Source organism: Amphiura filiformis, chromosome 20 (genome assembly GCF_039555335.1).
Source record: "Amphiura filiformis chromosome 20, Afil_fr2py, whole genome shotgun sequence".
NCBI classification, from domain to species: Eukaryota; Metazoa; Echinodermata; class Ophiuroidea; order Amphilepidida; family Amphiuridae; genus Amphiura; species Amphiura filiformis.
Window position 1 is genome coordinate 5,015,734 of NC_092647.1, and position 27,813 is coordinate 5,043,546.

At 35.0% G+C, this 27,813-nt stretch overlaps 1 protein-coding gene across 1 annotated transcript in view; it reads right to left on the reverse strand.

Annotated features, from left to right (window-relative positions):
* Positions 1 to 27,813, reverse strand: part of LOC140142573 (atrial natriuretic peptide receptor 1-like) — a 258,604-nt gene that overhangs the window by 23,748 nt on the left and 207,043 nt on the right. Inside the window, 2 exon segments of the mRNA XM_072164567.1 lie at positions 780 to 898; positions 2,160 to 2,342. Of these exon segments, the coding sequence (XP_072020668.1) occupies positions 780 to 898; positions 2,160 to 2,342 (302 nt within the window).

Genomic DNA, 27,813 nt, shown 5'->3' on the forward strand with positions numbered 1-27,813 from the left:
TGTTTTTCATCATGGTCTACTGAAATATGGTCATGAAAATGCTGAAATGCAAAAAAAAGTTTTTTGTGACGTCATCAGTTCGGTACTCTATACACAGAAAGGTAAATGGATATAAAAACATATGGATATAAAAGCTCGTATAGTGCGTTCAAGATCAGGCAAAAAAATCGTCTCTCATATTACAATATCTTCATTAAAAAGTTATGGGCTTGGAATTTTGCATTGTATTTTTTCTGGGACATGAGAGCACATCAGACATATCGAATACGAGGAATGTCCTTCTGATATGAAATAATTTTTATTTTTGGAAATTCATGAAATAATATTAATTTTATGGCAAATTATTAAAATTTAGTGTTTTTTATTTTTTATTATTATTAACAGTCCTCGAAGTGAACTTAATTAATCTAATGATAAGTACTTAAAATGTATGTAGCTGGGAGGAAAAGCCGACGATCATTTAAACATTTTGGCCTTTTGTATTGAATGTACACATTTCCCTAAAAAAGACCTACATAGGTCTTTTGAGTAAAACAATTTATATGTAATATGCCATAAAATTCATATCATTATAATTATTTGATACCAGAAAGACATCACTGGTATTCAGAATATAATTTGATATGTCTGATGTGCTCTCATGTTTCAGAAAATATACTGTGCAAACGTTGCTATCCGAGCCCTTAAAAAAAGTTTGCGAAATTAGATCTATCAGTTCGTTATCATTGACGTGTCCGTGCTTGGAATGGTTTTAAAAAAACAAAGAAATTGGTACCCACGTCTTCGTTCTCAGGTATAACAAAGTTAAAGGGAGGTTCTGCTGTTCTCTTTCGAACTTCATCTTCAAATTTCTTGTATTCTGGTGTTTCTGGTTTTAACAGCTTTACATCCAGGACACCTGAATAAGAAAACACATCAATGAATTAATTAAGCAAGCAATCACCAGCATGACACCATTAACTTTTCTTGGACAGATGTGTAGGTGTAGAAACTAAACTTCAAAATGACAAATGATTTTCTTTTAGTGAAATTTGTACTTACAGATATGACACAGTTTTTCTTGGAATCAGTAGCTATTAGTATAAATACACAGCTATTTTAATGTATATATTATTATATTTTTTGTTAGATGTGAAAACATGTCCATTTCATAGCAATAAAATGGGGTAAAACAAAATTTAGTTATTGATACACTGCCCCATTTTCTTATCATCGTGTGCGTATCACATCCAAAAACGCTAAAAATGTCAAAATGATAAAAGACCTTTATGGATAAATACCACTGAAAAATACCCAGCTTTATAATAAACATTAGCATATTTCAGAGTAACATGGAGAAATGATATGTGTTCTACAATAATTATTATTTTACTGTTTTGATATAAAGTTCCTCCACTGCACACCAATTTTCCTAAGCAGCCAGTGTGCTTCTATTTCGTCCCCAAAAAGGAGAGCGCATGGTACTTGTGGCCTTGACACCACAAAAAGTCTCAGGTCATATAATTAAAAAAAATAGGTCATATGGGGACACGGTTCTTTGATGTGATCATTTATTATTTTTTCCAATAAAACATATAATTTTCAATTTTAGACCTGGACAATACCAACAGCTATCATACTAATATAAATACCATACTAATATCATGGATTTTACTTTCTTTATCAAATGTTTTATCTTTTCTGCCTTTTTGTGGTAATTTGTATTCCATAAATTGTATATTTGTGTGCAAATTGAGGGCGCTATTTACATATATTTTAATTTATTTAGTTATTCTTTTCATTCAATGATAAAATTTCATTAGAAAATGTTCGTGTTGCTTGTTACTCATTTTTCTGATGTTTTATTGTCATTATAAAATTGTCTACCTCTTGTAAAGCTGCAAACAAGATTTAATTAAGATAAATAGCGCCATCAGTGTTCAACTTTGTTTCAAAAATGAATACATTTCTACAAGCTATCAAATAATCGTGGGGACTAATATTATATTCTTTTCACTGTGAGAGTTCCGTGTATGAGAAAATCGTTCGTGAAATTACATATTCTTCCATTGAAAACTGTGTTATAGAGATTTGGTGGTATTGAACCTTATTTCAAACGTAGATCTATCGGCATATTCCAGATATTGCGGGATATGAGAATTGGTCATAAATTGTCCTACCTGTAAATGCTTTTTTGGCATCTTCATCCCTGTTGTCGTGACCAGTCCAGCTTCCTTCTCCATATCTGCTTTCCAAAGTCACTTCATTGGTGAAAAACGCATACTCTCCATTCATCATACCAAGATCATACGCATCAAGTAGAAAGCTTCTGACGTCACTTCCGTAAGCACAAATGATGAATACTGCAATGACACAAACCAAACGTTTAAACAGTTAAATTGATATCATACATGTTTAGAGTTATTTACCCATTCAAGATATCACGTTAGACCGTATTGTTGAAAAATTATCCTTACCTGGAAGCAGGAAAATAACTGATGGGAAAATGTTGATATTTATTTCAGCAACGTCGTCAATGAGTTTTGAAGAGGTATATGCCTACTAAAGTGGTTGTATGATACAGTCACCTGTTCAACTCTTGGCAAACTTAACTATACACAAGCTCTGAGAATCCAATGGATATGGTGTACAATATGAACGAGCTTTGAAATTTCAATACCAAATAATCTTAAGCAAAATATTCATATAATTCTAATAATATAACCCTTTCGACATCCCTCAATTATTGTTATGTCTTGCGTTCTATTGTATTTGAGATTTTATCAATGCTTTCTTAATATAATACCTTATTGGCATGCTACAACGGCAAATTGTAAAACATTGTCCTCCATTTATGATTCATGATGCACAAACTGTGCATCAAATGTAGTATTTATGACAATGAAAAGATGAAAAATTATGATTATACATATACCAGAGGCGTAAACAGTTCGTTACTGGACGTTGTATTGCTTATTGCAATATGATTATGGTTAAAACAAGTTGTTAAAAAATGTCAACTATTGGGCGGGCGAACTTAAATTTTAAAAAAGTTCTGCCGAAACTTATCTATTTAAAAGGGCATTTCGTGATCCACAGCCTCATCCCCCCACTTTTCTCAAAAAAAAGTTGAGATTTTTATATCACTGGAAACCTCTGGCTACATAATGTTTATGTACAAACAATGTCTTGCAGATTAGTTCGTTTAGCAAAGATATCGTGAAATTTAGTGCTCCAGAACGAAATTACAACACATTGTCTATGAAGCAGTGTAATACACTTAATCATGCATAACTCGCAAACGCAAAATCGGAATCAACTGAAATTTTGGGAATACGCTTTTTTCGTGGATATCTACTGAAAAATGACATAAAAAGAGGATGCTAGGATCACGAAATACTCCTTTAATTTGAACGATCCTGATTAATAACGCCTCTATCGATTGCAAGGTTGAGATGCCAATCTTGTTTAGTACGGTAACCAGTGAAGAACGACAGCTGATACAATAGAACCTTGTTTTATTTTTTGTTTTTGTTTGTTTTTTGTAAAGTATGATTGTGATTTTTCATGTCTGCGTGCAAACCAAGTAATACCGTAGAAGGATAAACAATCCGGAGATGTATATTCTATATTCTATATATTTTAATGTTTATGTTTGGATCTTAAAGTAAAATAACTATTAGGAAATAGAAATCGACTGGGTTATGTAATGAAATAAATACATCAAAAAGTAACTACCCCCTTAATAAATTACTATTATTCCATAACGGGTTATGTTCTGCCACATTGGTAACAGTTTTGAAGCAGAATTACCTTCTGTGTATTATGACACCTCATTTGTTGCAATGGTCCAAACTTTATGGCCATGAGTATGTATGAGTTCAAGAATGCTATTGCTGGTTAACAATACTGTGTATATACGTGTATTATGCAATTATGTGTTTGTTTTTTATGATAATAATGGTAATGATATATTGTTACTCGTATTTATTAATATTTTTTTTTTCATGCTTGTATTATACAATGAATAAAGATTGAATGAATGAATGAATGAATGAATGAATGAATGAATGAATGAATGAATGAATGAATGAATGAATGAATGAATGAATGACGCATCGTTTATTTCAATTAACGTAACCGAATATTTGAAGGTTACAGCAAAATCACCTTGCCTTGTATTCAGTATCCATGGAAGGAAATGTTTTTGACTCTCAAAACATGCGATAATCAAGATGTAATTATTCACATCAGTGGCATTTCTTATTTAATACCATATTGAAACATGAAACATAATTAAAAACAAGTTTATATACAAGTATATATTGTACTTTGAGACTAGTGAGTGAAAATTATTTGATCATACTTCATCAATAGAATATTCTATTTATGCAAATGGTTGTGGGTATTTGAAAAAAAAATGCACATTGCAAATGCATTTATCTTTATATTACAATTTTCCTATGTTCACAAAATGTTTACAATGTTGTGATATATAAAAAAATTGACAAATCATATAAATGGCAGCACGCCATGAAAAGAACTCCAATTATTGTATTGAATAATTTAATAACAACTGTTCCAGGGCTTTACCTACTCTTTTGTATTTATTTTCTTCAAGGCGCGGATAATGGATTAGGTTGCTCAAGTTTGGATTACGAACGTATGGCTGCGAACACAGTGCAGACCAATCTGCTTTGAGAAGCCTATACAAGTCTGGATGTCATATCATACTCTTAATGAAGCTATGCGCACTGTGTCAGGATGTCTGCGACCAACTCCTACTGAACAGCTTCCGGTTTTAGCAGGAATCCCTCCGCCGGACATCAGAAGGAAAGCAGCCTCCGTAGCTATAGCACTCCGGTCTGAAGAACCAGGACAATTCCTTCATGACACCATGTCAAGAGCTAGGAACAGTGAGGGTGAAAGCAGGAGATTGGTATCTAGGAAGCCGTTTGCTCAACAAGCAATAGACTTGATGAAGACAACACAGTCTAACCAGACAGCCAAGGACTGGACAGCTAAGACGTGGAAAGACCAATGGCAGCAGACTTCCTCACCACTCCAGCGCTTTGTTACAGACCCAACAGACACCATCCCAGGCTTCAACCTACCCAGGTCTGCTTGGACAAAATTAAACCGCCTGAGAAGTGGAGTTGGACGCTTCAATGCCAACCTGTTCCAATGTGGCTTAAAGGAAAGCCCAGCATGCGAGTGCGGTAGTGAGGAACAAACAGCCGACCACATCATCTCATCCTGTCATCTCCATAGACCACCGAATGGTATATCCGGCCTGATTGAAGTCGACGAAGCCACCAGGGACTGGTTGATGCGTACTGGGCTTGAAATTTAATAAAATTTATTGTTTTGGCTTTTATATCTTGTTTCTTCCTGACATACGCAAGAAGAAGATCATACTCTTGCTGTAAGTGTAACAATTCCCTGATAATACTCTTAAATTTACCCCTTTCTATTATATCCTTTTAGCAGCGAAACAGATCTTTGTACGAGTAAATTATCATGCCAAACAACACTTCTTCTCTGGTTTGTACCCAATATTAGTGAATGATGAGTGATGAGGTGCCATGTCCTAGATAGCTTTAAAGATATGAAAAGAACCCCGAGTTTTACAGTACACCCACATAGCACCCAAATGGCTAATTTTAAGTGCAAATTCCTCTTTAGTGCCACTTCGTGCCAAAAATGTTTTAGCCGTAGTATGTGATGAAAGCAAGCCACATTTACCTTATATATTTGTGTCCAGTGTAAGTAATATGCCAAGTTATGACATTGTGTGGCTAACTTAAGGGCTGGGGTATCAACGTTTGGACAGTATTTATTTTGGGACATTAGAGCACATCAGACATATCGAATTGCATTCTGAATACGAAGAATGTCATTCTGATATCAAATAATTTTGATTTTTTGAAATTCGCAATTTAATACACATTTTATGGCAAATCATTAAAATTGATATTTTTGATATTTAACAGTACTTGAAGTAAACTTTATAAATCTGATGATTTATACTTAAAGTGTATGTAGGTGGGATGAAAAGCCGACAATCAATTGAAAATTTTGACCTTTCGTATTGAAGATATGGATTTTTTCCCCAAAACACCAACAAAAAATAAGGTCTTTTGGGGAAAAAAATCCATATCTTCAATATGAAAGGTCAAAATTTTCAATTGATCGTCGGCTTTTCCTCCCAGCTACATACACTTTAAGAATATATCATTAGGTTTATATAATTTACTTCGAGGACTGTTACATATCAAAAATTTGAAAAATATCAAATTTTTATAATTTGTCATAAAATTTGTATTATATTGTGATTTTCAAAAAATGAAAATTATTTGATATCAGAAAGACATGATTCGTATTCAGAATGCAATTCGATAGGTCTGAGGTGCTCTCATGTCCCACAAAACATACTGTCGAAAAGCAATAAACGCTCATTTTAGATCCCTTAAGTATCGATAAAGTAGAGAAAAAGACACTGCAATATTGACAATACGTACCTATAGTTGGACATTGACCAAAATTAATCACACCAATTCGTGCTAGCTAATGTACTGACACTGACAATAGGATGGCTCAGCAAAAACATTACTATAGTTTTTTCTGCTTTGATCATACAGTTCTAAGCAAACACTATGCTAAAATTATCAAATCTTGTCAAACCCTTTAAGAAATTTCAATTTCATCAAATTGTGAAGTAAATGGATAATTACACCGAATTCTTCAAGGTTTGTTATTGGTTTTGGAATTAATAAATCACAGTTCAGAAATAAACTACTGAGATAAAGCAAATACGAATTGTCATAACAGAGAAATAAGCTTTCAACAATAAATGAATAAATGAATATAACCCTAGACATATTTAGCACTGTAAAATCAATACAATTTTTGCAATGTACTGAAAGATCCATGCGAAGTCTTGCTATACAGGGTGTCCCTGAAAGAACTGTATCTTCAGAGGCTGAGTTTTTGAGTATTTTAACGCATAAACCAAACATAACTAAATAACTGATGTGGTGAGAAATATATCAGCTATCATATACTTTTTGAATTTTGACAATTGACCGCTCCGTTTATGAAATAAAAGAATTTTACGAAACTACCCCATTTTCAACACGTTCCACGGAGTCAAATATCTGTCAATGAGCATTCTGTATCAGACCAAGTGTACACCAGGCACAAAAAGAAACTCGTCAGTTATATTCATCCTTGCTGTTCAATAACTGGATAATTTTGGATTATTCTGAAATATACATTTTGTTAATTGGACTTTTCTTTCTCAATCGACACCCTGTTCGTGAAAATTGAGCAAGAATTGACCAAGATATGCGCCTCCAAACTCTCAAACCCCAAAATGTAAAGTTGCAATTTTAACGATTCAATTGTGCCTGTTACACTGTGTGCTTTATTGATTGGCCCGTGGTGCTTGTGTGCAATACAACGATGCGTTCCCATTAAAAATCGTAGAAAATGCAACTTTTGATTTTGGGGTTTGAGGCTTTGGAGGCGCATATCTTGGTCAATTCTTGTTCGTTTTTCACGAACTGGGTGTCAAATGAGAAAGCAAAGTCCAGTTAACAAAATGTATTTTTCAGAATAATCCATAATTATCAAGTTATTGAACAGCAAGGATGAATATAACTGACGAGTTTCTTTTTGTGCCTGGTGTAGTTAAACACGTATCCTAACTCATGAAGAAGTGGGAAATTGTCTAAATCTGAATGAACAGCATTTATAGCTATTGGTATAGCACCACCTGCTCCGTGACTCCCAGCTGCATAAAATCCTTCCCACGGAAATAAAACTCCTAAGACAATAGTTTTTCCTTCTGGATGACCGCTTCGAGATATACAATATAAAATCGATATCAACAAACACGCCAAGTGCGTACATTCCATTTCAATATTATATAATTGAATATTGACGACACATATCACCGATGTTAAACAGGTGATGTAGTTTTATCACCACTATGTCAACATTGACTTTCGACGCCAAACATCTCACCATACCATCAGAAAAATGGTAAATAAAGAGCTGCATTTTTGCACATTCCCGCGCGCAATTTGCATCACATTAATTCAAAGCAAGTTTTTATTGGCACGTTCCGGTCTTTCTCATCAATCTTTTGGACTGTCATTATCCAGTCAGTTTCTAATAGTAATGCCAAGACGACATTATATTACGAAGAAGTAACAATGTGTATGGACACTACTCTAAAGAAATATTCTGGACCATAATTTAAATATTCGACATGACGGAAGATTGAATTAAGTAAAATTTGAATCAGATATAAAGTGAATTCTAATAATATTTCATTTTAATTTTCATTGGTGTTCGGCAGGGTGGCAATTAATCTAATCAACCCACCAAATATCAACCACAAACGTTGTATATATTCGTTTATAGGAAATCATAAACAAGTGATCAAACAGTGGTCTTCTTTGGCCACTGGGGAGATAAATTCAATTAATCACTATGCCAAGTTGTGACAGTGCGTGGCTAATTTTAGGTATTAAGTAGAGAAAAAAAACCTGCTGCAATAATGACAGTACGTACCTATAGTTGGACATTTACTAAAAATTAATCACACCGAATCGCGCCAGGTAATGTATTGACAGTGACAATAGGATGGCTCAGCAAAAACATTACTATAGTTTTTCTGCTTTGATCATACAGTTCTAAGCAAACACTCTATGCTAAAATTATCAAATCTTGTCATACACTTTAAGAAATTTTAATTTCATCACATTGTAAAGTAAATGGATAATTACACCGAATTCTTCAAGGTTTGTTATTGCTTTTGGAATAACAGTTCAGAAATAACCTACTGAGAGAAAGCAAATACGAATTGTCAAAACAGAAAAATAAGCTTCCAACAATAAATGAATATAAATCAAACCCTGCAAAATTTAGCACTGTATAATCAATACAATTTTTGCAATGTACTAAATGATCCAAGTGAAGTCTTACTATACATATCGAATTTGAAAACAACATAGTGTAAAAGTTAAGCTATTTTTATACCATACGATATTATACAACTGCTGTCTCTCATCACCTTAAACATACACGGGTTTACCCCCAACGAGATCTTAAGGTAATAAATGATGATCGACGTGACATGCCAACTTGAATTTTATGGTCACCATAAACCTGAAACTTGATGCAAAAATTATATATGATGATTTTACTCCATCCAGAGAAAGCCCAGAGCCTAAAGGGTATAATGTTATGTTCACACGACCCATCCAACTGTTGTTAACTAGTAAAAACTAGTAAAAAATGACATATGGTGTGAATACACCAGTAACAATTCTAGCTGACAGCTTTAACAATTTGCTTGCAAAACTTTTTAAGGATATGTACGCGTAATGTTACTTATTTATTTATTTATTTATTTATTTATTTATTTATTTATTTATTTATTTATTTATTTATTTATTTATTTATTTATTTATTTATTTATTTATTTATTTATTTATTTATTTAAATAATTGTATATTGAAAAAGACTGATCCGTACACCGTAAGATACCATACAATATTGGTAATTCACTAGCCTATACAATTTTACAATGAAAGTACACTTATAACATGGCGGATTGATATCAATATAGTTTACATTCAGAATTGTCTTGTGCCATCTCGCCAAAAGCATTATTAATTATTAGTTCAAATCCTTTACTTTGTTTACTTTTTTAACACACAAAATAATATGTACCAGCAGACAGGGCAACTAATAATAGCATTCTTAGCGTGGCTCTACTTTTCGGCGTAGTGATAAAAGCCTAACACTTCCCGCCGATTACGACCTGATCAAACGAGTTCCCCTAAACAGTATGATAGCTGATATGACGTCATTAGGCAGGTAAACCCCATGTGCGTTTTCACCTTTACCCATTTGGTAAAGCTACTGCTCAGTGCCAAAAGTGGAGAAGTGCAATAGCTGTCATGTGTAGCTACTATTAGCTAATGCACTTACCCACAAATGGCACGTTCTGGCAGTCAAAATGAGATTAGTAACAAAATGTCAAATTGGACGGTGTTTAAATGTTGCAGAAAACACAAAAACACTTCACTAATTAAGAAACCCTATATTTTTTAAACAGCTATCTAGCAACATCGTTAAACGATTTGTCACTTAAATGAGCCTACCTTTGCTATGTTCACTTGCAATATCAATATATGAAGCTAGACTTCGAAGAGTTTCTTTGTCTTTCACTGCTTCAAAAGCTACATAATCAGTTACAATAACGGTATCTGTTATCAACGCGTTACGAATTGCCGCTGCTGCTGAGGTCCAAATCGATTCAGACCCAGTGAAAATTGCAACTTTACGGTAATCGAATCGACGCATTAAGGTAACAAACATAGGTGCTACGAATATCAAAGGTCCAGTTGTTCGTGCAAATGTTGGATAATATTTCTTGTTAGACATCAAGTTACTTGTCGAACCAAACGACACCATTGGAACACCCCAATCTTTAAGTAGATGTCCACCAGGCTCGCACACAACGCTGCAAACAGGACCAATAAAAGCATCTACTTTAGGGTGGTTTCTTCTGCCAAAATACATATCGGTTATCAAGGGTAATCCCAGCTGAATCGAGCATTCTGTATCAGACCAAGTGTAGTTAAACACGTATCCTAACTCATGAAGAAGTGGGAAATTGTCTAAATCTGAATGAACAGCATCTACAGCTATTGGTATAGCACCACCTGCTCCGTGACTCCCAGCTGCATAAAATCCTTCCCACGGAAATAAAACTCCTAAGACAATAGTTTTTCCTTCGGGATGACCGCTTCGAGATATACAATATAAAATCGATATCAACAAACACGCCAAGTGCGTACATTCCATTTCAGTATTTTATAATTGAATATTGACGACACACATCACCGATGTTAAACAGGTGATGTAGTTTTATTACCACTAAGTCAACATTGACTTTCCACGCCAAACATCTCACCATACCATCAGAAAAATGGTAAATAAAGAGCTGCATTGTTGCACATTCCCGCGCGCAATTTGCATCACATTAATTCAAAGCAAGCTTTTATTGGCACGTTCCGGTCTTTCTCATCAATCTTTTGGACTGTCATTATCCAGTCAGTTTCTAATAGTAATGCCAAGACGACATCACATTACGAGGAAGTAACAATGTGCATGGACAATACTCTAAAGAAATATTCTGGACCCTTATTTAATGGCCATATTCACCATGGCGCAGGATTGAATTAAGTAAAATTTGAATGAGATATAAAGTGAATTTTTAATAATAACATTCACTGTTTATCCTTTCTTTTCATATATTCTACTCTTCACTCACAGTTTAACGGTCTGAAGTGTGATGTAGTATGAGCACTATGTCTATTCTAGATGATAGTGTGTTATACAAAACGGCATTGTCATTGCCTGTGTGAACTGAACTGGTGCAACATAAACTGATTTGCTCCTAAAGTTGACGTAATCGGTTTACGCTTATAGCTAAAATTAATGTGTATCTTCCCAATATTTTCTATTCCGAAATGGTTTTGTCGTTGGTGACGTCTTTGTTCATGAATTTTTTTTTAATCCATTTGTGCAACTTTGGTGTGTTCTTCTACACACGAATGTCGCCATCGACAATAATATTCAATGATGATTATTGACAGATGTCTTGATGCGACACACAAGGCCTCATGTATTGATATATAAAGCTCAGAAGGTTGTAACAAACATGGTGAGAAAATAGGTGTTACGCGTTGTTCCTTTTGTACCAAATTGATTCGCAGACAGGCTATATTCAAAAGAGTGGTACCATAGTTTCGAACAAAAGGGTTCCGCTCCGCCATTAAACTGGCGTTACCTGGCAGGTGACTGTCTATAAGTGATGAATAGAAAGTTATGTGTAAGCTCAGTATTTGAGAAAGTGGCACATTGTTCCACTTTCCAAGCCTATAAAACAGGCTTTAGCTGTCGATATACACTTCTTTATCACCACCTTTACGCGGCCAATACACGATCAATTTGATTGATCAATATTGGGGATCCTGGTCCGCCCGGTCAATTTTGTTTTATTTCAAGTTTAGAAAATAAATATTATAAGCTTTAGAATGGTATATCGTTTGACTTCAAATGATTTCTAGAAGCGGGGTTATGGTTTGTTGAACTCTGATCCTTAAACAAAATAGTACCTTTTTCGGTTCTACATGTGTCTCTTTTTCCACATTGCTGGTAATAAATATCAAACAGTCATAATTGGCGGTCATTTCAAATCATTCCCAAGTCAAGGAGGTTCACGAATATCCTCTCATTGTTAATTGTTGGTTATACATACCTAGACAAAATACAATGCTTTGTAACCCACCTCTTGAACAGGATTTAGCCAAGGCAAACAAAGACTACAAGCTATTTAAGGATCCTGTAGAAATAGGTAGAAGACTATTATCCTCTTCAGCAATAAGATTATTGATTGGTTTAAACGGTGTTTGACTCGCCCTATGAAATTAATAACATGTCACACTAAATTGAGGTACCTATGAATACGACCTTCACGCGCATAAAAACACTGTAACACGGCTCATGCGTAGTATACGGCCACATTCTACCCTGACAAAATCTTGGCTACGCCACTGCATGAACGAAAAGAGAAAGATACAGATATGAAGAGAAAGAAAGAAATAGAACGAAATAAAGAGGGAAAAAGTTGAGGAGAAAGGAAAGGTAAAATCAGGGCGAAAGCTCAGACTCGTGAGTGAATGTTAATGAAATTGACTATCAAAAATCTACTCATGCCTGTCGACAATAATCTTACTTAAGTAACTTCGTCACTTATATTACCATATTGTATAATATAACCTAATTTAGAAGAATAATTACTTTTCAAGGTCAACCCTTTACAAAAAATAGTCATTCTAAAAATTATGAAACATTATTAATGTACTGAATTCATATAGGGGTACGCTTAATGTACATACATGTATATTGGCATGAAAATGATGCAAAAGGCATTTTAAAAAGTCGACATTGGGAGATACAAAAGCGAGATTTAAGATTTATAATGTTTATATAGGTTCATAGTAAAAACAAATTGTAAAATGTTTTGAAATTAGTGCAAATTCAATGTCCAAATCAACCTATATTTTGGAAATAACCTATTTTTCGTAGTTATCACGAAATACCCCTTTAACAAGACGAAACAAATTGCGCACTGTATGTCTCTCATATCGTTACATTAGCAAACTATTCAAATCTAAAAATAATTACTTTTTACAAGGCGTTAAATTTGGGTAAGACAGGGTGATTGCAGACAGCAGTGACTGTCATTCATCCAAACAACTTCAAGTGCATATGGATGTAATTCGTGTATATAAAGTGTATGTTATTTCCGGTGAAGGAGTATTTAATGAAAATGTCTTTTCCCTTATAATGGACAAACTTAAAATTGATATTGAGACGAAGTTATGCAGCAAAACAATTCGATTTAATTTTATTGAATGTATATTTATAGCGTACCTTTATGTTAGCAATTTATTTATTGTTTATTTATGATATGCTGTTGATGCAACGTTTATAAGTTATGACAAAAGAATCCCCGCAACTGAGTCCTCTGCTGTTTCGTGGAAATTCAAAATACTGCTTTGTTTACGGAGAGGAAATATTCTTTGCCTAGTACTGTAACGTGCGACGGAGTACCTCAAGATTCTGCCATCGGCCTATTGTCTTTTTTCAATGTACACTGTACAACTTGAGCATTTAATTAAATATGTCATATGGTATTGATAGAATGATTAATGCCAATAATTAACACCCAACTGTATGTTTTTTAAATCAAGCTGAACATTCCTCTATCATTCTGTCCATAACTGCAGCTGATGAAATGAGCTTGTGCACACACATTTCGGAGTAAGTTATCAATTTGCTTGTGTGAATAAGTATATACAAATTCTGACATAAAATGCGTTCTTTTCAACAGAACTCAGTCATGTCAGTGCAAAGCTTTATACAAATATCCAAAGAAAACAAAAGCTTTTGGAGCACCAATTTCTCAAGCAGTTATGATATATCATTTTGAAGTTTGTTTTGACCCTAGAACTACTGCGCCATATTTGAAGGGGTGAGTATAATAAAGTCCTAACCCACCTAAAACACATGTTACTGGTTTCGCGATAAGTTGTTTTTTGACCAAGTACATGAGAATTTCCATAAATAAAGTATACAAGCATAAAGTATAGGATTTCTTCAACAGACTAACTGTTTTGTTGAAATCATTCGTACAATTTTTACACACAAACCGGTCACTTGTAAATTAGTGGGTTAGGACCTTTTTGCCCCAAGAATTCCACACTGGTTTCTAGAACTACTTATGAGATGGATATTTCTTTGAAAAAATATCGAATCTAATCGTTGTTGATGTAAGAAACACATTGTCAATGATTCCAGATCAAAAGTGTTGTTCATAGAAAATCTAGGACCCCAGATTTAAAGTCGGTAGCAATATAGTGCTAACCCACATTTCATTTTTGAAGAAAAACAGGGAACATAACATAGCTGTAATCATGCCAATAAGTTCATATTGGTGCAAAAATTACACAGTATTTTAATACAATATAAGGATTACTTTTTATAAAAATGGATTACGTAGTTGTCCAATCTATATGTTTTAACTGCAACTGATTTGAAACCAGTAACAAGTGCACCGAAAAAAGGGGGTGGGATAGGACTATATTACACCCACCCCTTCATTTTATAACACGAACTACGAAGGGATTGTTGCACCCACCACAATTTTCAATTATAAACGCATATACTGTTATATTTGGTTCTAATGTATAGCTATGGGTCTTTTCTATCCAGTGATACCAAAATAAGTACAAACATGCCCCGCATAATATCGCTATGATGTCATAATGTGTGGGCACCCATGCAAATTTGGGAACTTCTGACTATGTACAAAAGTATAGGCAAAATTGATTTTCGGCTAAAAATTTTACAAAAATGCGATTTTCGCCGAAATTTCTCCTAAAAACGAGGGTCATTCAAAAAGTTCTACCTCCATCATCACATCTCTGTTATCTTACGCGCTAGCCAATTGAAATTACCCATGATTATACTCTTAAATCTAGGCTACAAAAGAAAAGTTATTTGATGAAAATGTGGTTTAGGATTGTTAAGATACGTTGGTTAAAGCAAACACAGATTTGGTACATCAGAAACGGTTAAAAACTGAAGCCAAAAGTTAAGTAAGCATCATATTGTAGCTTTGGATAATGTCCATAAAAATGTTTTCAAAATATATTTGATCAACTGCATACTTAGATTAAATATTTTGGTCCTACTTGAGCTCCCTGGCATACTTTGGGACTTCCTAAACAAAATGAAACATATTTTATATGAGAAGAAAACATCAACGCGTCCAACAGTGAAATTTGCCAGATTTTGAATAGACCACGTTTAAGGGTAATTCGTTTAATTACGTCATATTTTAAGCAATGGGTGCATTTCAACGTGGAAACATGATGAACAGCTTGTTAATATACCTTGTATATGATTACGAAATACAAAAATATATGACTTGAACCAACAAAAGTTGAAAGTGCTGCCCTGATCGAAGTCAACAACCTACGGAAAATGAGTCAATACAAGGGCTATTCTGAACATGTTTCGATTTTGTTGTGCAAAATTCACGATACCCAGTAAAACTATACTATCTGCAAGTATAGATAATATTGATTAAATTAATTTAACAAAAATAAAGCAAATTTTAATCAAATAGCTTTTATTTTGTAGCCAAGATTCAAGAGTATAACCATGTGTAATTTCAATACCCTGACACGTAAGATAACAGAAATGTGATGATGGAGGTAGAACTTTTGAATGACCCTCGTATATCAGGAAATGACTATATTCACAAGTAAAAAGTCAGCAGCTCTTGAAATAATTTCACAAGAGCGAAATGAAAATCATTGGGGCCTCACCAGTACCACCAATGGTCATCTTTGATAACTAAAATGAGCGCAAGGGATGAATCTACGATTAGCTTAGGTCATTTGGGCGTAAACGCGTGCGTTTTTATTTATGACGGATAAAAAATCTTAGCCCTTCGTAATTCTAGGGTTAAAAGAGGATGGTCACATATTAGTATTATAAGTTTGTCCTTGTTCAGAAAGCACCATCACGAAATTCTTATATAATGCCTATATTGTACACCCAAATAGCGTTTTAGGAACCAAATAGATGTGAGTTTCCTTCTTTCATTGAAAAAATACAAACATCCACAGATTAACGTTACTTACGTCATAAGGTTCAATACCACTAATTATCTATTACAAGCTAGGGCAATTAATATTTACTAAAAAACGATGCCGTGCGGATGATTTTTGGTAATATTACAAAAAAAATATCATATGATTAGAGAAAATATATCATTTCGAAGCATCAAAACCCAAAATGTACTTTTTTGGCTATATAATTTCGTAAATTTCAGCAATTTTAAAGCAGTCTTTTCAGACAAACAACCACACAAACAAATAGTTCCTCGTCGTAGTTCCATACATCGCCCTATTAGTGGTATATAAACCATAAATGACTAAACCTCGAATATCGCTGATTTTCATCCAAAATCATAGAAATGATATAACACGACATTGGTTAGACTGGCGTAAGCACCAATGACATCGCATCCACTCCATTATCTCACACTGTACTCTCTTAATTGCAGCTACTCTCTCATTACATTCTCATTACAATGTGAGCCCTCTACAGTTTTGTGCAGATGCTTAGAAGTGCAAAATAATAATGGCACAGCGTGGAGGGGGCGTTTTAAGATGATTTCAACATATTCTTTACGTATTCTTTGATGAGAATGTGATATGAGTATTTATGCCGAGTCATATTAGTAGCAAAGTTTTTCAAAGCCCAATTTTCGGGGGTGCCATCACAATAATACATTGATCATTTCAAGTGTGACGTCTGCGTTGCTCACGCAACAACGCCGTAGCGTCCATAATGCTGATACTTTACTTTGAAGGCGATCGAACTATTAAAGTCCGCGACCTTCAGCCTCCAAACTTATATTGCTAATCTTATCACCAAAATCTCTTAATCCTATCCCCAAATCATATTGTAGCTTACGTACACTACTCGATGTTCCTTTGGCTCACATTACTTAAAAGTCTTACCAAAATTGTATTTAATTGAGGTGTTGAACTTGGACATTGTTTATGTCGCAGATACATTATTAGACTTAAATTTTCACGAGGAAGAGGACGTCCACCAACATCTTGGACAAATGACGTGAATCTGGTTTCTAACCAAGGAATGCAAGATGCAACACACTTGGCATCAGATCGAGTGAGATGGCGTACTCTTGTGAAGACCACAGCAGCGCTACACAGCGCCACCTGACACAGACAGAGTATGTGACCGTTTTTCATAAACACAAGTTACAACAGCTGATGAATTGAACTCAGATGAGGCACGAACATTTCTGAGTAAGTTTGCATTTGCTTGTGTTAACTTTAGTACAAAATTAAGACAAAGGCTGCCTGAGAAAATTGCAATATTTTCTACATAACTGTTCTAGGAACAGAACGAAGACGCTTATCCAATGATCTAAGGTCACGTGATGGAATATATAAATTGATAAGTAAATAAATAAAGACAAAAGAGAATGATTAGCAACAAAATTGATAATAACACACTACTAACAGCAAGCTGCTATAAATTAATTGGCAGGAAAAGTGAAAAAACACACACTCTAACCCTCCCTTTTCTACATCAATGGTACTAACAACATGTTAGTAATTAAGGGAAATTGCTTTACTTAATAAGTAGATTATTTTACCTCTAGATCGTTGTCGAACTGCTAAAATATCATCTATCGTATTTGACGGATGTCCCACACCAAATGTAAAGTAATCTGTTACCACAATATCATTATTGAGAAACAATAAACGTAGTTCATTTACAAATTCAATAAAATTTGGTCCATTAAAAATGGCAACTCTTCTGAACTTCAACATCTTCACACTCTTCACGAACGCAATCTGGTAGAAGTGAGTATTAGGACCTGTGGATCTGGCGAATGTAGGGTATAATAATTTATCTGACAAACGTTTGCTAACACAAGAATATGATATCATAGGTTTATTCCAATGTCTCGCTAAGAAACCACCTGGTTCGCAAACTACACTACAAGCTGGTCCAATAAAAGCATCGACAGATTTATCTAGTTCACCATTTCCCGATATCAAATCAGCTATCAGCGGTATTCCATGGCTATCATCACACTTAGAATTCATCCAAGTAAATTCAATGTCATGTCCGGCTTTGTGAATTTCAGAGAAAGTAAAGTTGTCAGATTTTATTCTCTGTTGGGCGACTGAAATTGCTCCGGCAGTATGTCTACCGATGGGATAATCTCCTTCCCATGGAATAAGTACACTCAGATGAAACACTTTGCCAACACTGGTTTCGTGCAGCAATATATGAATCAGCAGAAAATGTTTCAAGAGATACACAGGTATCATTGTTGAATAGAGACGCTGTTTGGTTGCTAATAATCTGTACTCAAATGTTCTGCTGTGAAATAAGCTTGGTTTCCAAATTAGGCTTTGAAAGACGCTTTAGTTATTTAATTCCCCAATCCTTAATACAATAATGCTAAAGCGCAATCGATATGATGGACCCAGTCACTCACACAGTGTATTCTGTTCCATTGCAATGGAGATGATGAACGTGGAGACGTTTCTTTCCACAACACCATTCTCAAATGAATTTCAGGTAATGGTTGCTAGAGCTATATATAGATTATGTTCTGCCCTATTTACTATGCAACATCATGATTATGAGAACTTCCATTTAATTTACATCTCATACAAATTGCATTTGATTTTGATGTATTGTGATATTTTGTGTATCAGACGTGTTTAGTTCAGGCCATCTGTACTTTAATCTCAATGGGTAATAGTAATATTGGAAAGCTTGCTGCTTTGAAAATTATATTGTCTCTACCAAGGAGGTTAAATAAACATGGAGGAAGGCATAGATTACGTAACACATTGTTTGTTTGATGCCGATTTGATAAGCCGACAGGCTATTTATACGAGGGTGGGCCAGTGTGTAATGAAAGTTGATCTTTGACTCCATATATTGAATACTTTGATAGAATTGCTTTATGATCACATAAAAAGTCCCTTGTCTTTCAAACCACATAATACCACATACTTGATTACGTTACCGCATTAGTATGCAATCAATAGACTACGGACACAAACCAAACAAAAAGGTGGGCCTTTTAAATTATTTTTAGCTGTTGATGTACACTTATATATCGCCCACCTGACTTTAAGCCCTTCATTTGAATAAATTGAATGCCCATGCTGATCGATTACACATCAGAATGTATTAAGGCTGCCAGGTCTACAGTACTGTATAGTGATGTATAAGAGGACTAGAGTCTTTTTCTTCAATATCATAAATTTCAATTCGATTTCAATTAAAGAAGGAAACTGGCATCAAGCAAGCCTGAAAGAAGCAAACAATCAAGCAAGAAAGAATGAATGGAATTTCAGTGATGGGAGGAGAGAGGACGCGAGTGAGGGGTGAGAGTGAGAAGGAGTCTGGAGGGAGAGTGAAAGAGAAAGAAATTAAGAGAATGAAATAAAAAGAACGAAATTAAGAGAAAGCAAATGATGGGTAGCTGGGAAGCCCCGGGAAACCTCAGGCTGATAATCCTACTGTCAACTCTCAGAAAAATATGGAAGAAGCACCATGTCTTTACCTTTAAATGCTTGACATAAAAAGCAATAACATCGTCAAATTATCATTGAAATGCTCAACATTAGCAAAGCTTTCGACACGGTAGGCAAAGGAAAACTATTCTAAATACTGTAAAAACGCGCTAGACAAAGACGAACTTCACATAATGAGAAAAAAAGACGTCGAACTTCAGGTCAAGATAGGAATCAATACTAGACCCGCCATCAACACGAATGTCGGAGTGCCACAAGGTGATTGCCTTAACCCACTTTATTCACCCTTTATATTGACGCAGCACTTGATGACAATAATAAACCAGTTACAGAAGAATATTTACTTCCTAAACAGATCATAACTATACAGTAAAACGTGACATCTACCGCAACGTAAATCTGCAGTATGCAGACGATATCAGCTGGATCACAAAATGCTGAACACATAATAGAAATGTTAAAAAAATCCCTCAACAGTTGAAGAACTATAACCTGCTTGTAAATGAAACAAAAACGGAAGAACATAACATCAAACAGAATGGTGATGACAGTTGGAAATCCTGTAAATATCTTGGATCACTTCTGGACACAAAATCCGATATCCCAAGAAGAAAGCGTCTTGCCATAGCAGCTTATAATAAACTAAATCACGTTTTCAAAAACTAGGAATGTAACGTTCGAAAACAAGCTGATAATTTTCAACATGTACGTAGAAAGTATCTATTTGTACAACAGCGAACTCTGGACAACAAAAAAAATCAACCGAGGAAGAAATTGGCACTTTCCAAAGATCTCTCCTGAAAAGGCTATTAGACAACAAATGGCCAAAGAAAATCTCATATCAAGAACTTTACGAGAAAATCAAGGAAACAAAGCGGAGTAAAACAATCAAGAAAAGGCGGTTCCTTTGGTTAGGACACCTCCTGAGACTACCTGATGATACCTCAGCAAATCAAGCTCTTCGAGAATACGAACGACAAGTAAAACGACCAAGAGGGTCAAACTGCTGACAAGAGGCGTTGATGATGATGATGATGATGATGATGATGATGATGATGATGATGATGATGATGATGATGATGATGATGATGATGATGATGATGCAACCCATTCTCATTCTTATTTTGTACATATGATACAAATGGTCAAAGCAGTTAAAATGTATATATGATACAAATTAGACCATGCGCAAGAATGGATGCGCAGTAGTCAAGGATCATCATCATCATCATCATCAAATCATACGGCAGTAAATAGCGCCCTCTGTTGATCAAAATTCACTTTAGTAAGTACTTTTTAAGAGAGTTAATTAATATTTGAGTTAATAAGTAACACTATAAAATGTAAAAAGCAGAATTTTGTTAATTTAAAAACTGAAATGAGGTATGGGGCTGGCTGGGGGTGGCTACGGGGCGTTAGCTCAAGGACAATATTGTTCAAGGTTGCGCCGCAGGCCTATAAAGAAACAATGTTGCTCCCAATACAATAGCAAACAAGCTTAAACTGTAAATTAGCCACCGATAGAGGGCAGGGCCTGAAGAATGAGGGGAATTACGGGGTAAAAATGTAAAATAAGTAGAAAGTGTGAAATGGGTGACAGGCTGTCTCTAAGTATGGATATTTTTTTTTCGCTATAGACAGCCCGTCGCCTAGTAGAGACAGCCCGTCACCCTTAAGGTTACCATAACACTAACCCTAATCCCCTTACCATAACCCTAATCCTAACCATAATCCTAACCCTAATCCTAACCCTGTCCCCCTAACCCTAACCCTAACCCTAACCTCCTAACCCTAACCCTCCCCCACCCCCACCTCACCCCAACCCTAACCCTAACCCTAACCCCTAACCCTAACCCTAACCCTAACCCTAACCCTAACCCTAACCCTAACCCTAACCCTAACCCTAACCCTAACCCTAACCCTAACACTAACCCCTAACCCCTAACCCTAACCCTAACCCTAACCCTAACCCTAACCCTAACCCTAACCCTAACCCTAACCCTAACTCCCTAACCCTAACCATAACCCACTAATCCTAACCCTAATCCACTATCCCTAACCCTAACCTTAATGTAACATTGACCAACAGTAACCTTAATGTATAAAATTGGCCAACAGCACCATTAATGTAACACAGAGGGCGCTAATTACTGCCGTGCTAAATATACAAAATAAGCATCATCATCACTTCAGTGAAATGCGCAGAAGTCGGATTTTTCTTAAAATGTAATATATTTACATTTTAATCTTTCTATTGCGCATGCCTTAAAATGTATCATATAAACAAAATTAGGTGTTCACGATTTGTAACATATATACAATTTAGCTAGAGAATGTCTTGGATGATGATGATGATGATGATGATGATGATGATGATGATGATGATGATGATGATGATGATGATGATGATGATGAAATGATGGGAAGAAGAGGGAGAGTAAGTGGGGACGAAAGAGAGAAAATGAGAAGGAAAAAGAGACTAATTGTAAAATTCTTTTTAACTCTTTTTAATTTACCACAGCTTGTTGAGTCCGATAAATACAAAGTCTATTGCCAACCTGAATAATAATAATTAGAATTTTGCCGGTCTGAGAAATTTTCTTTTTTTATAAACGAAAACTATTTTAATTTGGATTAGCATATTTTCAATCGATACTTGGAAATAACAAAATGGTTTACTGTCACATTGTATTAGTCATCTAAAATTAATAGAAAGTCGTATTTACTTAGATTAGATTAGATTTTTACCTCTAGACCGTTGTCGAACTGCTAAAATATCATCTACCGTATTTGACGGATCTCCCACACCAAATGTAAATTGATCTGTAACCAAAATGTCATTTTTGAGGCACAATAAACGTAGTTCATTCGCAAATTCAATGAAAATAGCGTTTGACCCACTGAAAATAGCAAGTCTTCTGAATCCCAACATCTGTGCACTCCTCATGAATGCATGCTGGTAAAAGGCCGTGTGTCCTGAACTCGCCACCCTTAGCGTTACATGACAAATATTATGAATTTTTACACCAACCGGGTTTCTAATTAGATTATCTCGACAATCATCAACCCTAAACTAGCAAAAGTATACATTTTTGGAAAGCTGAAGGCATAAGCAATTCAAATAAATACATTTCAACTCATTGCTTATTACCAACTTACAGTAATGAACTGGAAGTAAACAACATTCATTTGGTTAGAGGATATGGAGAGCCAACTGACTTTGGAAGAAACTAAAATCACAGCTGTTTGGTAATCTCGGAATATAGGGTGTCCCAAAGTATGTTAGATTTTTTTACAATTCAACATATTTTGAACCTAAACATTTTCCCCTAACCCATACAGAAAAAATATGTCCATATTTAGATTCCTCGTCAAATTTCCCTTCAGAAAATCTATACTTTGACTATGATAGGATAAGTAATTAAAATTTTACAGTAACCTTTAGATTTTGAAGACATCTGCATTACTTATTACAGTGTTTAATATGACAACGGGTAGTTTTGTATGGAAAAGTTTGTGTTTTCTAGACTAAACCAATCATAAATGATTAAAAACAATTAGTAGAATTGTTTAGCTGTAAGGCCACCGCCACCCTGCCCATTCTGAATTCTATGAAGCACAGTGTCAGTATTAAAAAAGTTCAAGTATTTCTTTTTACAGGGTTGAAAGTGCATTTTATTTAGCAATAAAATGAGACCACAAGCATGACAATAACTTCTTGCTTGAGAGAGATATCATCATTTGTTTTGAGTCGACTCTGGTAAAATGTAACGTCGCCACCTTTTTTTGGTGGCGAGCTCAAGACACACGACCAAAAGTGAATAGGACCTGTAGATCTGGCGAATGTAGGGTATAATGATTTATCTGACAAACGCCTGCTAACACAAGTATATGAAATCATAGGTGACCCATTCCATGTCAACTCCAGGGATGTGCACCGCAGCACCTCTTCAATTTTTTTCTTTTTCTGTGTGGTGGTAGATATTGATGAGAAAGAAAAATCACGAAAATTTGAGCTTCATACTCCATTTCGTTTTCCCGTGGCATCAATTTGAAATTTAGGGGGGTCAGCATAAAAAATGTGTCGTAACGCAAAAGACGACGTTTGGAGGTCCATAAATGTATAAAGGGAACCCTTTACAACTTTGAAAAGTATGTATGGATACTTATTTGTGTAGAATTCAAATCTGGCATCAGAAAACTTGTAACTCCTTTACTTTAAAAGATATAGGGCCCTCAAAATGCAACTTCGTCCATCCAGGACCAACTTTGGGGGTCAGAACTCCAAAAGTAAAAATAATTTTTCTGTCCATTTTTTTGCCAGTCAGCGCCCTTTGGTAGGACATTACTCTTATCCAATATTGAGCCCATTAGAATACTTTTAGCTGAGATATTACCCATGCAAAACCCCAATTGTACATTTTTTGTACATTTTGACCCCCTGAAAACCAATGTCAGACAATTTGATCCACCATCAACTTCAGGTATGTTGAAAATTATGTCCTTGGACAACATTTCTGAGAGATATTGGCTTGGGGTCTCGATGGCTTCAACACATTAGTTAGGTTTGCATTCTCCACAGACTTGTACATAAAGTCATTATACATGTGAAATCAAAAATGTGTACAACTCTATGGAGTAGGCTAACCTAAGTGATGTGTTGAAGCCATCGAGAAATAAGAAACGCAAACTTGTACTCATTCGGCCATTTATTCGGCCATTGCTGTCCCCCACACCAAACTGTTGTTGTGACTGCCCCCCCCCCACACCAAACCCTTGTTTTGACTTCCTCGAGGTAGTTACTACACGCGTGCATAAATGCACCACATTTGATCGCATTTCCTGTCAGAAAACCCAGAAAAATGCAGGAAGACCAACACAGTGATAATTTCTGTAGTTACTACACGCGTGCATAAATGCACCACTACACGCGTGCATAAATGCACCACATTTGATTGCACCACATTTGATCGCTCGTATCGTGTAAACACGCCAGCTCTTTAGTCCACTCACGCAGACTTGTACTCATTCGGCCATTTATTCGGCCATTGCTGCCCCCCCACCAAACCGTTGTTGTGACTGCCCAATTAAGTGTATAAAAGCTTCCTAGTTAAAAATCGATCTCATAATTTATTGTGTTGTATGGTGTTGAATACTTTCAGCATTCGTTTTTCTACGTGTAAAACGGGTGATGAAATGCAATTTAAATCTCCATAAGGCTGCATCATTTCACATTGCAGGTTGGATGGGACCCAGCTATGACTACATCGAAAATTCTATCCTCAATCCAGGCCACTGATACCCGACGTTGGATTGAGGATAGAACGTGGAGCTATCTCAAAACGCGTCAGAATTAGTGAATCATGACACCATGTAAAGCAATGGAAATGCGGAAGTAAACAACACCGATCACGACGGGTATAGCGCCCGAAAGAGTTGCTCAAATGGCACCGCGGCGAATTGTATAACATGTTAATCTCTTAAAATTAGCAAACTTTGCAGTCAAAATGATTGTCAAAATTTGGCTAAATTGACAGAGGCCAAGACTCACAGGCCCTGGCTACGCCCCTGTGTGATACCATTTCTTTACATACAATTGCAGTTGTTTTAAAATAAAACAAGACATGTATGTTAGCTAATATTTATGAAAACAGGCATATTAATGGCAGCTACAATTAAATTCATGAAGCATAACAATAAGTGGCAGAAACAAAATAAAGAACGAAAACACATACCAACCTTGTCTATGGAACAAAGTCAATATGTATCAATAACACACTAACAATAATGACTATTATGCACGAATACATACAATTTGATACGCTCAATCATGTGGGCGCATAATAATTTTAACCATGAAAACAAATTGGAATTGAGAAATGACATTCGATCAATTTACGTTTAGGTTATTAAAGCCATATTATAACATTTGCTGAGGAAGACGCCCTCACTGAATTTTTAAAATTCCTTTTTTACACGATTAAATTGTACTTTATTAAACCAATATACCCTGCAAAAATCAAGACTCTAGGTGCTGTAGTTTTGTCAAAATCCGAGATTTTGAATAAAACGCCGGAACCGGCGCTTTATTATTACGATGGAATTATTAGTCGAACGCATACACGATGTTCATAACACACAGTACGTCACGGCGTGCGGGACGGTGATATACACAACAAAGGATCGTACCACAACATGACCGAAGGAGTGGTACGTATTGGCGACATGTGCGCTGGTAGTAAATTCCAATTTTCTTTGCTTTGCCGTAGTTGTTCGGTTCAAAAATAAAAGGGGATATATCTGACAGTAAAAGCTAACATTTTATGGCAAAGAAATGCTAATCTATTTTGTTTGAAAATGTTATAATATTGCTTTAAGAGAGTATGTGATAAAGTTGTCTGGTGATGTCTGTGATCACACATGTCACGTGAAAATCGTAGGGTGAATGTGACTCGATGATAAAACTGCGATTCTCCGCTCAAAATGCTTCTTCTCCAACAAATTGCTCAGGACAGAACTCGGTCAGCGTCTATGTGGTGTTCATATGGTCAAAGGTCACACTTGGTTATTTCTGGTCTATATCTTTATAATGTATTTTCTCCTACAAATAACATAGCCCGATAACGACACTTACGCACTTTGATTGGCATTAGTTAGTGTCTCACATATTTGTGATCAAAGATCATTACAGGATCATTTCTGGTCTGAGACCAAATACTTTCAAAATGTCTCTTCTGTCACAAATAACACAACACGATGGTTCCACTAACTACACTTATACATTGACATTAGACAGTGTTTTGGACATGTTCATTTTATGTTCAGATAAGTCAAAAAATTGCATAAACGGCTGCCCTCGTGGTCTGTGATCACATCATGTTTAGTTTTTAGTTTTTCTTCTTTGTTAATTCGCATCGGGTGAAATTTCCTGCAATATTTGCTTTGACACAACTATCCAAGAAACTCCAATACAATTCAAAAAAAATCTGGTGCAGTCCAATAGCACGTATGTGTGGTAAACGATATTTAATTTAGAATCTGTAGAGTCGGGCAAAAGTACTGAAGGGATAATTATCAAAATAGAATTGCTTTAAACAAATGCATCGTTATCGTAGCAATTATCGTGATTATATTGGTATGCTTTGTCAACCTCTATACCGAAGTAGCATCAAAATATTTTCCCATTAAGCAAAAAGGGTTTTATGTTTACATTCAAATGAACAGGCTTTAAAGTATTTTGGCATTTTTCTTATAATCTTTTGTGCTTTATACAATTTTGGTGTTAGTATTCTTTTATTTCATTGTGATTTTTTCGATCGATTTGTTTTTCAGGTTGTCCTTGAAAGAACTGTATCGTCGGGAACTGTTTTTTTTTTTGGTATATATGCTCATGTTATCAACAACACGAGCAGCGTGTGGTTGATATGAAATATTGATTCCTTTTGATAAATTTTAATGTAAATAAAGCGTGATATCGATATGGTGTCAGTTTTTTGACACGTTACATGTTATCAAATGTAATTTTTATCAAATGTAATGCATACTGCACTGGTTTTGTTTGGTAACACTTTAATATAAACAGCCAGAAAGTCTGATCTGATTATTGGTTAGTCCGTTACTAACATTAAATGTTAATGGTCTTTAACATTGAATGATTATATGCTTTATTAGATAATGTTAAGCACCTATTTTAGTGTGATGAAATATATATAGAACCAAAAACGTTTCGTTTGCATGTATATAATACATTGAATTTAAATATTTTATAGCGTCATTAAAATGTTTAATTTTGAAAGTGATTTATATGGTTTAATATATATTTATAGTACACGATAATGCTGGACATTACACTATGAAACTCCCCTTGTATCTATATTCTTAAAAGCACGTTCTTTGTATTTAGACAATATCACTTTAAACAAACCAACTTACTACATAAAGAGTTCTGTGTCTAAAATGTTATTTATATTCCGATTGCTTATATTATAATGCTTTGAGGAAGTGATACATCTTGAGATATGCTTTTAAATAGAGTGGTGTAAGTTTTGTATTTTACAATAAATAAACAAAATAA